The sequence below is a fragment of the Thermobia domestica genome, chromosome 2, assembly GCF_964235325.1.
Source record: "Thermobia domestica chromosome 2, izTheDome1.hap1.1, whole genome shotgun sequence".
NCBI lineage: Eukaryota > Metazoa > Arthropoda > Insecta > Zygentoma > Lepismatidae > Thermobia > Thermobia domestica.
In genome coordinates, this window is record NC_137455.1 from 140,228,363 (window position 1) to 140,241,189 (window position 12,827).

Genomic DNA, 12,827 nt, shown 5'->3' on the forward strand with positions numbered 1-12,827 from the left:
CTTAGAGCTCATTCCTGGAAGTGACAAATACACTTGTTTTGTTCTTTATTTGTCTTGTAAGATCTCGAATGTAAGAAATACTTCCCATTCTTTAAAACTTGTTCGAAACGTAGGAATGAACTCAGATAAATTGATTAAATGACACCAAGTATACGAGGTAGGTTTAGAAAAGTACAAGATCCTTGCCCACGGTTTCAAACCGTAATCATGACAGAACAATAATGGATTTATTAATTCAAGATTCTGCAACGTCATAACGAACTGGCACTGCTCTAGCCAACCGTAGGAACAGCAAATGATTATGCGATATTTATTAGCAGTAACGTACTTCAAATATTTATTGAGCAGCCAGTAAACATATATTTTATGTTTAAGAAATTGATATCTAGATAAATAAAAGTTGTATACGAAAGCAACGCTCACAAGAATGCTGTCTTTTGGAGATCAAATTTATGTTTGATCTATCACTATTACTACTTTTGGTGATCCACAAGTTTTGTTTTCAGTATAAATTTGGACCATATTTTTCTCTATAGCGATCGTTAAAACGAGAAATAGAATAATTACTACCATTTCCGGTTTGAGTATTCGGCCCAAATTCTCTACATTCTGACCAAATATAGTGATGATTGATCAATAGTTCTCGAGACATTTTGTCTCCCGAACAAACAAAATTTTAACCCTTTATACATGGTAAATATATAAAGGAGTTTTGGAAAACCAAAATCCTTTTTAAATAAACGTAATCTACCTAATGACCGGAATTCATTCAATTGAGAAATTTAATACTTGATATCTTTGTAATAGGGATAACTGTTTCGGAAAGAGATTCGCTATTTTAGTCCACCCTGTGGTTGCACCATTGATTAAGTAAAAATTTTGAAACTTCTCTTTGTTATTGAGAGCATCTGTTGAGTAACAACAAGCATAGTCTTTTCCATTATTGAAATAATTAACCTTCCCGAATTCAACTTCGCTAGTTTTGTTTTGTAAAAAACAAAATTACTACCTTCAATCAGCACTAAATTCAAATGTCAAATCAGTAGATTTTTACAATACTAAATATCTATTTTTCTGTTTATAATAAGATATGTCGAGCATCATCTGGTGTTCTACGTTCACACAACATAGCGTTTGAAATTCAAATTATTGCAAATTAAATCAGAACATAATGGATTTACCTCCAATTAGACTGTATGAAGCAATAATATAAGCAATGCTATTAGCTTCACTGGTAAGCATCATCCCTAAAGCGCTGAGAATTCCTCCAACAATTGCAACTTTTCGGTATGAGAATTTTCTTATCACTGGCCCCGTAAATAGACCTGAAAAACAAATATATAATTTAAAAATAAAAGAATTAACAGAAGTAAATTCCTGAAAAACAGTAATATGTTACAATAATTACTATTTGTTTCAAACTGCAGACACGAAGATCAACTGTATAGTTAAGAGTTGTTCTTTTGGTATAGAATCAAGTAATGTGACATAACGTTAGTAGCAGAAGGAAATCGGCCATTAATTCATTTTCATACGATAATCAAATTAAATTTAGATTTATGTACTAACACTAGTCAGAAATCATAGAATAACATTTACAAACAATCTTTTTGACCTATGATTCGAGTTAATTCAAGCTCAGCTTCATTTGAAAAAGTTTAATTGTTCTTCAAATATGTTAAAAATAAGAGCGTAAAATACTCCTAGAAATCTACGAAATTTCCAGATACACATAACGTAATAGAATAGATGTTTAGGCAGTAAAACTATGGAAAAGGGAAGTTCAAGAAATAGTCGGTAAAAAAAAGTACGAATTATTGGTAACTTTCGTATAAATGTCTAAATTATTAAATATCTTTTTAATTTAATACATTTGATGTCAGTAAGAATTATTGGTTGTGATTGCATGTAATTTTATCTTTAAGGTTCTTTTTTAAGTATCTCTGACTATACATCTCTTCTTCCAAATCTAAATCAATTCTATTTTGAGAGACATACTCGGAAATATTCAAAGCAGGAAAGAACATTCGGATCATATTCATTCTTTGTTATTTGAAATTTCTCAGAACAAAATCTTTTCTCCAAAAAAGACATTTGTGTAGTTATTCCAATGAAGTACTGATTTTGAAGGAAATGCAAATAGGTGGTATTAGGCGCTTAAAGAATAATTTAAGCAATATACAGTGAAATAGGCAAAACTAATTTTGCTGAAATTGACGCAAAGACTTGAGCTTCAGCACATTTATTTATATCATATTTTTCACATTAAGGAATACGCATTTTGCCTGACATCTGGTCTAATGGTAACAAAAGATTTTTCCAGTACAACCGAAGTACAAATTATTCAGTTATGATTAGTGAGCGATTTTCAATTCTTAGGCCGCTGAAATAAGTACATTTCTGTCAGCTTCCAAATGTCTTTATGATATGATTTTGCCCAAATACTTTTGTCGAAATCACTCGATTGTGATGCAGTATGGAGATAGTTTCTTTGAAGCTTCGTAATCGTCCCATTGCTTGAGGTTGAAATCTGCCAGGAATGAAAGAGTTTACACCTCTCTCATTAAAACGTTTCGTAAATGATTTTTATGTAATACTAGCTGAACCTGCGCTCTCTACACAGCGCATCATTCGCATATGAGCATAAATCTCCTTTTCATTCCTCACAACATATGTACATGTCCCTTTACACACACAAGTGAAAGACGTATTGATTTAAAAAAAATGGCAAGGGGTATCATAAACGGTTTTCGATTATTTTTTTCTCAATATCTCGCACCGTTTGCAAGATTTGAGCCTACTTCCGGTTGGAGTTTCTAATTCATGTATGACCAGTATTTTCTTTCTTCTTGCATGCAGTATGTAATAAGCAAATACATAACATATACAATTAATTATAATGTCAGTTATATATGGTGTTCATTGGGCAAAACACTCAAAAAATAAAGATTTATCTTAAGACTCGAGAAATTATCCTTCCTTTTTCACTATTATTTGGCCATGGAACAAACGCCTGAGACATATACAACGCCAATATACAACATTGTGGTGTTGGAATGAATAACGCATAGGTTATGTTTTAGTTTTTTTTTTTTAATTTCAACGCTTCCAGCGTACCCTAAAAAATGTAATAAAGGAATAACGGCCATCTCTTTTAAATATTCAATTAGAGCTGGACAATCTACGCAAAATTTCCAATCGATCAGTGAAAACGTCATCTTTCTAGAGCCTGTAGTTTCCGAGATCTCATTGTCGAAAGGATTGGCCAGAAACATATAAACATAGTTTAAAAGAACTCGGAAGAGGGCAGCACAATTCACTTGCATTTATTTCGGAGAAGGCTTATTAAAATGCAAAGGCTTAGAACAATAATTTAAAAAGATAAACTTTGTGAAAAATATCTCTAAGTAATTTACTTAAAATACACCTTTTTAAAAATATCTGTCTTTGTTATAAACGTGAAATCAAAAATAACCGTAAATCAAAGATTTGAAAGCTAAAGTTATAGGTTGGAACTCGGTCGCTCGTAATTGGTATCGTAGCATTTTAATAGATAGATTGCGTATATTGTGTGTTTTGTTTAACTATATTTTCTACTATTGTTAGCGGATGAAATTAGCGAAATGGAAACGGATGAATTTACCTTATCTTAAAGTACGTTAACCATATTTTTCTCTTTAAAATTACCGTAGTTTATGAAATATTGCTTATACTTTATTTTCAGCCTTTCCAATGGATCTGTTGCTTCCAAGGTAAGGAAGGATATTTACCCGAACATTAAATGCATATTTCAGGGTAACTTTCGTATACATGAACATTTGGTGCGAGTTTTCTTGGAAGCTTAATAAATTACTCGCTTAGTTGCACTGGCGGATCTAAGGGAGGGCGGAGGGGGCGACCGTCCCCACCAAGGTCTGTTTTTTACTTCCAGTATTTATCGTTGGAAAATACAAATATGGTCTTTTCCCGACCGATTCAATTTGTGTGACAAGCCTAGCAGAGTCTAATCAAAATGTGTGGTACTTAATGCAGACACATTTGAATTGTTAATACTTCTGTCCCTAGTTCCTTGAGGCGATCACCATAAGCTCCAAAGGAGCAAGAATATGATTCATTCGTTGGACGAACAGCTGGGTAGGACAGTTCACTCTTTGAACTAAAAAGGTATATTTTAAAATTGTGTCCTAGAAAAAGGATATGCAAATGGAAATCGGGTCCCGAAACTTCAAGTACTTCTACCTTGAATAAAGAGAAATATAGAATTTTCAGCAACCCTTACCGAAAAAGCTCTCTGAATCTGAGACTTTTCGGTTGGTTACGTCGTTTGTCAAATGCGATGCTTTACAGAACGAGAACTAGAGTTTAAAGTTAGATCTGAATTACTGTAGTGCGTTCGATGCTCATTCACCGGGAATCAAACTATAGAACTTCATATATCAAAGATACGTTCGCTAGCTACTATATCAACAGAGAGAGCCGTGACTTTTGGGGTTCAACACGGAAACATTAGGAAGGGACCAGGGATTCATTGTAACTTTTAATGGCATTTCATCCTTTCTTGGGAAATAACACAAGCTACAAGCTGTTATATAAAAGACGCAGTCCTGAGTAAATAACTGATCGCACAGGCCATACCGTTCAAGCTAGAATCTTGGAATTCGGACAGTAGATAAGAGTTTTTGACGTAGGGTATCACTAAGGAAGAATTTCTTGGAATTCGAAGAAAGGAAGGGGTGGTCATCTCTCCGAATCCCTTAAGGATGGAGGTTTGAAATTTGGAATTTGGATTTCTCATTTTAAATAATTTGACACGCGTTACAACGTTTATTGATACTTTAGTAAAATGGGAAAAAAAGAGGTGAAAAGAAAAGGGGGCGGGGAATGCAATTATTATAATATCAATATCTAAGAATCTTTGAAAGTTAGAAACATGTTGGTGTATGGACTTCTCACTCAAATAATTCAATACGCATTTCAGCGTTTTGGATATTTTACCTAGAAGGAAAGAAAAGGGATGGAAATAATAATAATAATATTATACCCATATCTCGGGATCCCTTACGGTTAGAGACATGAAAGTTGATAGTTTATTTTTTCATTTAAAATAAATATGTATTTGAGCTTTTTTTGTTACTTAACATAGAAGGGAAGGAAAAGAGTTGGGGTGGTTCACTAAAATGCCTTACGAGACAGAGTTTTCATGACAGAGTTTTAGCTCAATCCAATTCTATATGAAAAAGACAGAAGGAAGAACGCGAAATATTGTGCCACAGTAGCACGTAGGAGCATTTTCTATTTCGTGCGAGGCCGTATGTAGAGCAAATTGGGGTCTGGGGGCGAAGCCCTACCTAGGCGTAGGCTAGTATAATATAACTTTATTGTTGTTGTAAGCATAGCTATAATTACACTATGTTTATAAAAACTGCATTTAAGAAATTACCTAATAATGTCAATTTCCAACTCCCTGTTCCTAGTCTGGTCTAATGTTTTTTTTTTTTTTTCTTAACATACTCAATTACACTACTACAAAAGCGGTGTAGTCAGACAAAATACCCTATACAGAACATCAACCGAAAGAACATTTTCAACACTAAAAAGGTTGATGACATGGCTACGATCCCGGATGAGTGCAGATCGACTTAGCAGCCTGGCACTACTGTATACGCACCGGGACAAACGTGGCTTATGATCGTGTCGTCGACAGATTTGCCAGTAACAAGAAAGGACGTAGAATTGAGTTTGTGCTGTAACTTTCACAGAGATGGACGGCAAAGTGACTAAGGCCGTTGTGTGGTTTCCGCCCGTCGTGGTTTTTGCCGTAATTACTTTCAACTCGTAGGTATTTCCCAAAAGTCATGAGTCTGAGTATAAAGTTGAACTCCTTGGACGTATCTGAATCGCAAACAAAATCAAGAAAGATGAACGAACTCCAAAAAGTTTTTTTAAATTACTTTTTTTAAATCTTTAACTGAAACAAAAGGGCACAACTACAATCGTAAAAAAATGTGTACCGGCTTATAGGCTATATTATATTTAATGAACAGTTATATATTATATACAGAGCCGTGCCGTGGAAAATCAGCGCCCGGGGCGAGAGTATACGACGGCGCCCCCATACATATATTCCAAGCAATTTTTCCTATCTTTTTTCCTTTTTTCTCCCGAATTTTTCGCCCCCCCCCCACGGCACGGCCCTAATTAAATATATGATATTTGTTTGTTTAACGTCCCACGGTTGTGCCAGGACGGCTAAAGGAGACGTGAACCTACAGATTATAGTGGAATCCGAACCATTATTTTCGTTCAACTGTACCCTCTCCAGGAATCGAACCCGAGGTAAGGCGCACAAAAGACAAGCGTGTTAACCATTAGACCAAACGGGGTCCATGTTATATCTGAGATAAAAGAAAAACAACAAGTTTTACGTACTTTATTGGTAATTTTGTTTAAAGGTGAGAATTTTTCAAAATTAAATTTTAATTTGCATTTTTTTTTTTTCAAATATCTGATATTGTCAGTCGGTATGTTTTAGAAAATGTAGTTTGTGTGCTGTGATGAACGGAAACATCACTTTGGTTTTACATTTCCGATCTTTCGTTAATTTTGTTGTAGGCTTTGCTAATCTTTTAGTTTTTTTTTTTTCTATTTATACATTATAATGGCTTATATTATGATTTTATATAATTTTAATTCATATTTTAATTCATGTAAAATTTATACACATTTCGTGCTATATCCAACAAAATTTCTGTTGAGTTTGTGTAAGAGAAAGTTTAGTATTGATATTTTTGCTATTACATTATTTGCAGTATTTTATGAATAAATTGTGCAATTACTTTCGTAGTGATTTATATGGTTAAGGAGTACTGCAATATATTATATTTATATAGGATTTATATTCATAAATAATTTCCATACATGTTCATAAATCATTTCCACAGTTTAACTTCAAATGGTCGCTCTGGGTTACTGTTAGTACAGTACAAGATTTAAATACAGTGAGGATTAGTATTATGTATTAGGAAGTGTATCCAATTCATTCTCCTGTACGTGATCTGTGCCCTTGAGTGCGCAGGCCAGTTCTTTTAAGGTAAAAACCATAACATTCTTGTTTGGGGGGAAGGCCACGAAATTCATGTTCGGGCAATCACTATCACAGGGAATAATCACTAATCACAGAGTCACTAAAAATCCTTGGAGTTCAGTTTGAATATTATATTTTTTTCTTTTCAATTTTCAATCTGCTGAATTATATCTGATATAAACAGAAATGAAAGTAATCTGTAAAGATTGCTCCCTCCATATTTTGGACCAGTTTGAACACTGTGTGCCATATACTATTAAACATCACTTTATAATTAATTATTGTAGTATTTTTACTACCAAGAAATGTACAATCATGTCCAAAATTATTGTCGCATATCTATAAATATGTTGTTGTAGGAATATATACAAATTCGCCCGGTATTTCTTATAATGTTACTATGTGTATAATCGTCAAAGACATGTATGTGGCAAATTTCATGTCAAACGAGCAGTAAATAAGAACAATAAAACTAAAATAAAACTTTCTTGTCAGCTTGGCAACATTTTGTTTTACTCACTCTAATTTTCGTATTATAATTTTTTTCCTATGAAATTTACCACAAATATACATTTCCCGATTATACACATAGTATTAGTATAAAAGTACCCTGCAAAATAATTATCAAATTATATTCGTACAAGAAAACAGTTATAGATATGCTACAATCATTTTGAGCATGAGTGCACATAGAAATATCATAATGTCTTTTGTTATTTGTTGACACCTGGTATTATTCCTTATGCATGTAAAGTTTTGTTATCTATCTTTGCGTAGACCGAGTGTGTGTGTGTGTTTTCAACTGTTCTACCGCAATTGTTATTCAAAATATAAATGATTAGTACAAATTGTACACTCTCGTTAAAATGAATGCCATCGTCAATACAGTATTTTTTTTTTTTTTTTTTTTTTTTTTGTAAGTACTAGTGAATCATGACACCGCCATATCTCCGAAACGAAAGTGCGCATTTAATTTAAATCTACAGAAGGAATATACTTTCATTTAGAAAAAAAAAATACAAATTCGAGTCCCAAAATGGAATCTGGTAATCAGGTTTACCCGCGCCTCCTCCAGTCCCGCATTCATATGCGTCAGATTCTTGCAAAGTAAAATTATTTTCACCTTGGGGCTATGCTCATCTTCCAGGAAGCGGACCCCCTGCCCGCCCCCCCCAAACGATCCTTCTGGATCCGCTAGTGCTTACGTTAGTTGGGATTGAAATTGGTGAAGAGTAATGTTATGAAAATTTTCAACTTAATAAAAACTTCCGTTGGCTTCTACAATGTATATCATCAGTACTCCGTATTAATATATGACAAAACATAAAATCTTACCTGAGAAATTCATAACAGCAGTCATGATGTTCAATATGAAAGCAGCTCCCGTGGTTTCAAGACCTAGTCGTTGCAGAGTATCGGAAAACAAAAGACCAAAAGATCCAACACACGAGAGAGCTGATAACTAAAAGAATACAATAATAATAATAATAATAATAATAATAATAATAATAATAATAATAATAATAATAATAATAATAATAATAATCATAAAAGATCATTATAAGCTTAGAGTATATTATGATTATGAAGTGTGTGGGTCTTCAGTAAACATTCACTTAATAAAAATTAATTGAACATGATAATGATTTGAATCAAGCTTTTATTCAGACTTCAAAAATTAGGACTGTTTATCTCGTTTTCATATCGGCAATTATTATTAACCTTGCTGCTGACACTACATTTTAATTCTTTGTTATGACACTGTAAAGGTTTTTTGAAATGAGAGTAACCAAGCTTCTATCTTACGACTTTTTTGGGGGGGTCCATTTTCCACCTGTTTCACGATAAGTTTTGTAAAGCTTCCTGATTTTAATGAAACTTGGTATGTACTTCTGTTAAAATTTAGAAAATAAGTCTATTGCTTTTATTTTAGATTAGTCAAGAATAGGAAAATCTCGCCGCATGCTGCAAGTTTGCACATATACAAGACGTGATCAGAAGATACGATGAATGATTTTCTTTACCAGCAACTGCTGACGCTACAACCATTTGATGTAATTTCACAGCCTGATACGTTGAGACAAGCAACGTCAAGTTACAACACGTTCTGACTTGTCAGTCAGCGTCCAGAGCCGCTAAAGTGAAGTTGTATTTACCTTGTCTGTCGCGCATCATGGACTTCGAACAACACGTGAACATTACGTGTAAGTTCAAATTACAAAAAAATGTCAAAGAAAGTCATGAAATGCTGAAATTGGTGTATGGCAATGCTGTAGCTCTGAAAACTGTTTACAAGTGGTATGAGTGATTTAAAATCGGAAATGAATCGGTAGAAGACAAGCAAAATTTGGGACATCCATTAACCTCAAAAGTAGAAGAGAACGTGCAAAAAGTGACAAAAACTGTTCGTTCAAATAGGCGAATAACTATTCGAGATCTTTTCAAAGAACTTAGCATCTCAGCATTTTAACCGATACTTTACAAATAACAAGAGTGAGTGCAAATTTCGTTTCCCTACACCTCGCTTTTGATTCGCGAATTTTTAGCCGAAAAAAGAATATTCTTGCCTGTCCAAACCTACCGTACTCTTCGAATATAGCACCATGTGACTTCTGGCTTATTCCAAAACTTAAAACCGTGCTTAAAGGGAAACAGTTTGACACCATTCCCGACACACAGAGGGCTACGACAGAACAACTGAGTGCCCTTCCAAAAGATGCCTTCCAGAAATGCTTCCAGTCATGGATTTGATTATTGCATTGCTAGCCAAGGACAATACTTTGAAGGAGATTAAATCAACTTTCATGTGAGGCTTATTACTTTGTTTCTAATAAAATTATTCACCATATTTTTTTGATCACATCTAGTACATAATTAGATTATACGATTTTGCTGTTTAATCTAAGGGGAAAAATATTCTACTTTGACAAAACAAAACTTCCCGCTATTACCATTGTCTGATAGTCTGATTGTCCGTGATAGTCAAAAATGAGTGGGTAAAAGGATGTCTTCCCAAACTTCTACACGCTTGAAAATTTCCTTGCTCAGAAACGAGAAAAATGCATGTTCAAAACAAAACAACTAATTTTTCCTCATATTTGAGACAAAATTTCTCATTATTTTCAAATATCTTTTCATGTGTGAGCTTAAGGCAAATTTTCAGGTTCCCATTTATGAGATTTTCTCATTTCTTATAAATGAGAATGAAATAAGTGCGTTGTTTGTAATATAATAGATGATCTAAAAGTAACGGTAACAATCTTACCGCAATAATATTACTATCTTTTACTAGGGTGTAATATTACTAGGGTTTAATTACTATAAAGAGAACGACAAAGGATTTCAGTTGTAGCAGAGTGCGAATGGATATGAGTACGCAGTAGAGTGATTCGGCTGAGGTGGCGTATGAGTACACCATACCATTACGAGATCGAAGAAGTTAACAGCATGTTAAACATAGATCTTCCTTCAGATCAAGAACTCGTTCTGATATAATTCTCATCAACCCAGTAGCATCTCTGGTATTTTTCCTTTCCGGAATTTAAACTGATCTTGTAACATCTCTTCTATCTTATTTCCAGTCGCAATCACTAAATACGTTCTCTAAATACACAATAACGTCTAATCAAAACGTATACGCCTATATATATAGGTGTATTAGACCAGGAGCCTTCGCCTACCTGGAGGAACTTCTACTATTCTGTTCAACCAGTATTTCTATATTATCTATTCCAAAATATATTCGGTAATGAAGCTTTGTATGTTTCTTCTCCCAACCTTAGGAAACATTGTCTGAGGTTGAATTCAACAAGGAGTTAAGAAAGGAAGAAACAGTAAAATACATGGATGTCGCAGGTTTGCACATGTACATGATGTGATAGGGAAACAATTTTCTTACGTAAAAATTATACGAAAAATATCATTGAATATAGTGCACATTTTTTCCTTTAGAACTGTCCGATTACTCCCATTCCTTGCGGTTAAAATCCATGAAGAATAAACAGATAGGAGGTAGGTACCCTAAACCAAGAAATATCCTTGTATAAAAAATAATTTTTTGTCGATAAGTTCCGTCAAAATTATCCAACACTGATTCAATATGTTGTATATTTTCTTTAGGACTCCCACAGCCACCACCTTTGGGTTGAAGTCAATCAAAAATGATCCCCAACCCGAGTTGAAGAATTATTAACTCAAAAATAAATAAATAAATAAACCGCTTTTGATACAATATAGTATATATTAACACTAAATATATTATACGAATACATTTATGAAACACGCACTTTTTACGTCAGATAATCCTGGAAAAGAGCGTATGAAGTTCTAACATAGAGGTGATAAAGTGCATAAAATTTTAAAACAAGACGTCGAAAGCCATTATTCCAGACTAATAGTGTAATAAATTTTCTTCTTAAGACTTCTTAATTGATTCATAGGTATTCATATACATTACCCTAAATAAAGTTAGCGAAATTATGAAACGACTATATATTTTCATTTCTAGAAGAAAAACTACGTACGTAATTGCACAACACAAGAAAAGCTTACGTAATGTGACTATAAAATTAACATGCGCATACAAAAGATTTTTTTTATGTATTGAAAAACTATTTAGAGAAGCTATGCACGCCTCTTCTATTCGGAAGAATGATTTTATTGCATGGTAAACAGTGAAATAATATGTTACATACCATCTTCTTGCTTCTGAAACAACATCGTAACTGATCGTTGACTAGCTAAAATAATATTTTCCCCCTTATAATTCTACATCAATTTGAAAAACAAAACCATTCAGGAAGTATTATTACTCAGGCTTAAATAACATCTTTTTCAATGTATTCGTCAGGATATGTTGACGTTATAACATATACAAAACCAAGCACATAACTGCATTACCCAACAGACGGAAATTTTTGTTATTGCAACTGAGCTGAACACTACGTACAAATGTTATGTCGTACAAAGACGACTAGATTACATTAGCATCTGGTAGAGTAGTCATCGTCCTTGTTGCTGTCCGTCTCTCTCTCTCTCTCTCTCTCTCTCTATTACATATTTTATAAATGTAGCTTAAATTGATACAGTAACATTTTAAGCTACTTTCAAGTTCCTGTAACTACTGTAGTAGAAACGTATGCATGGTGGAAAAAAGAAATCGACCTTTACTTTATTATCATTCTACGTAAACCTAGGAACTAAAGGTTGGCAAATTGTAATATTTCACAAACTTGTATAGAAGGTCAAGGTCTATTAATTATGCCAAGTTTGATCCAGATCGGATGAGTTCGGCCAAAATAGTACGATATAAATAGTACGGTGTCCTTGGCATTGATTTTTTAAGAGAAAAACAAGCAAATGAAGGTTGAAAATAGTAGTTGTTCTCTTCAGACATCATCTCCTCCTCCTTTCCGATTTTTTTCTTCTCGATATGACCTTCATTCTTACTATAATCAAACTCAATTATCTGGCACTTACTATTACAGAATTTAATTAACATTTTCCTTATTTATCATTATTATTATTACATACTACTACACGTTCATGTTACTATTACTAGGAAACTAGTGGTTAAATTATTAACGAGCATCATGACCTCCCCTTCTGTAACTACGCAACGAAAAAAAAAATTAATACTATATACGAGTAATCCTTCAGTTGGTAGTTTTCTATCGATTGCTTACAGTCAATTTAGATTTTACTGTTAGTATATGGCAGACCATTATCATTAGATGACATAATA

At 33.4% G+C, this 12,827-nt stretch overlaps 1 protein-coding gene across 3 annotated transcripts in view; it reads right to left on the reverse strand.

Moving 5' to 3' along the window:
• The window catches only part of LOC145675736 (putative monocarboxylate transporter 5), a 52,885-nt gene that overhangs the window by 15,980 nt on the left and 24,078 nt on the right, over positions 1 to 12,827 (reverse strand). For all 3 annotated transcript variants that reach the window (XM_081746368.1, XM_081746378.1, XM_081746388.1), the window contains exons 3-4: positions 8,420 to 8,546; positions 1,182 to 1,325 (exon numbers count right to left, since the gene is read on the reverse strand). In XM_081746368.1, coding sequence (XP_081602494.1) covers positions 1,182 to 1,325; positions 8,420 to 8,546 — 271 coding nt within the window. The remainder of the gene's footprint in view (positions 1 to 1,181; positions 1,326 to 8,419; positions 8,547 to 12,827) is intronic.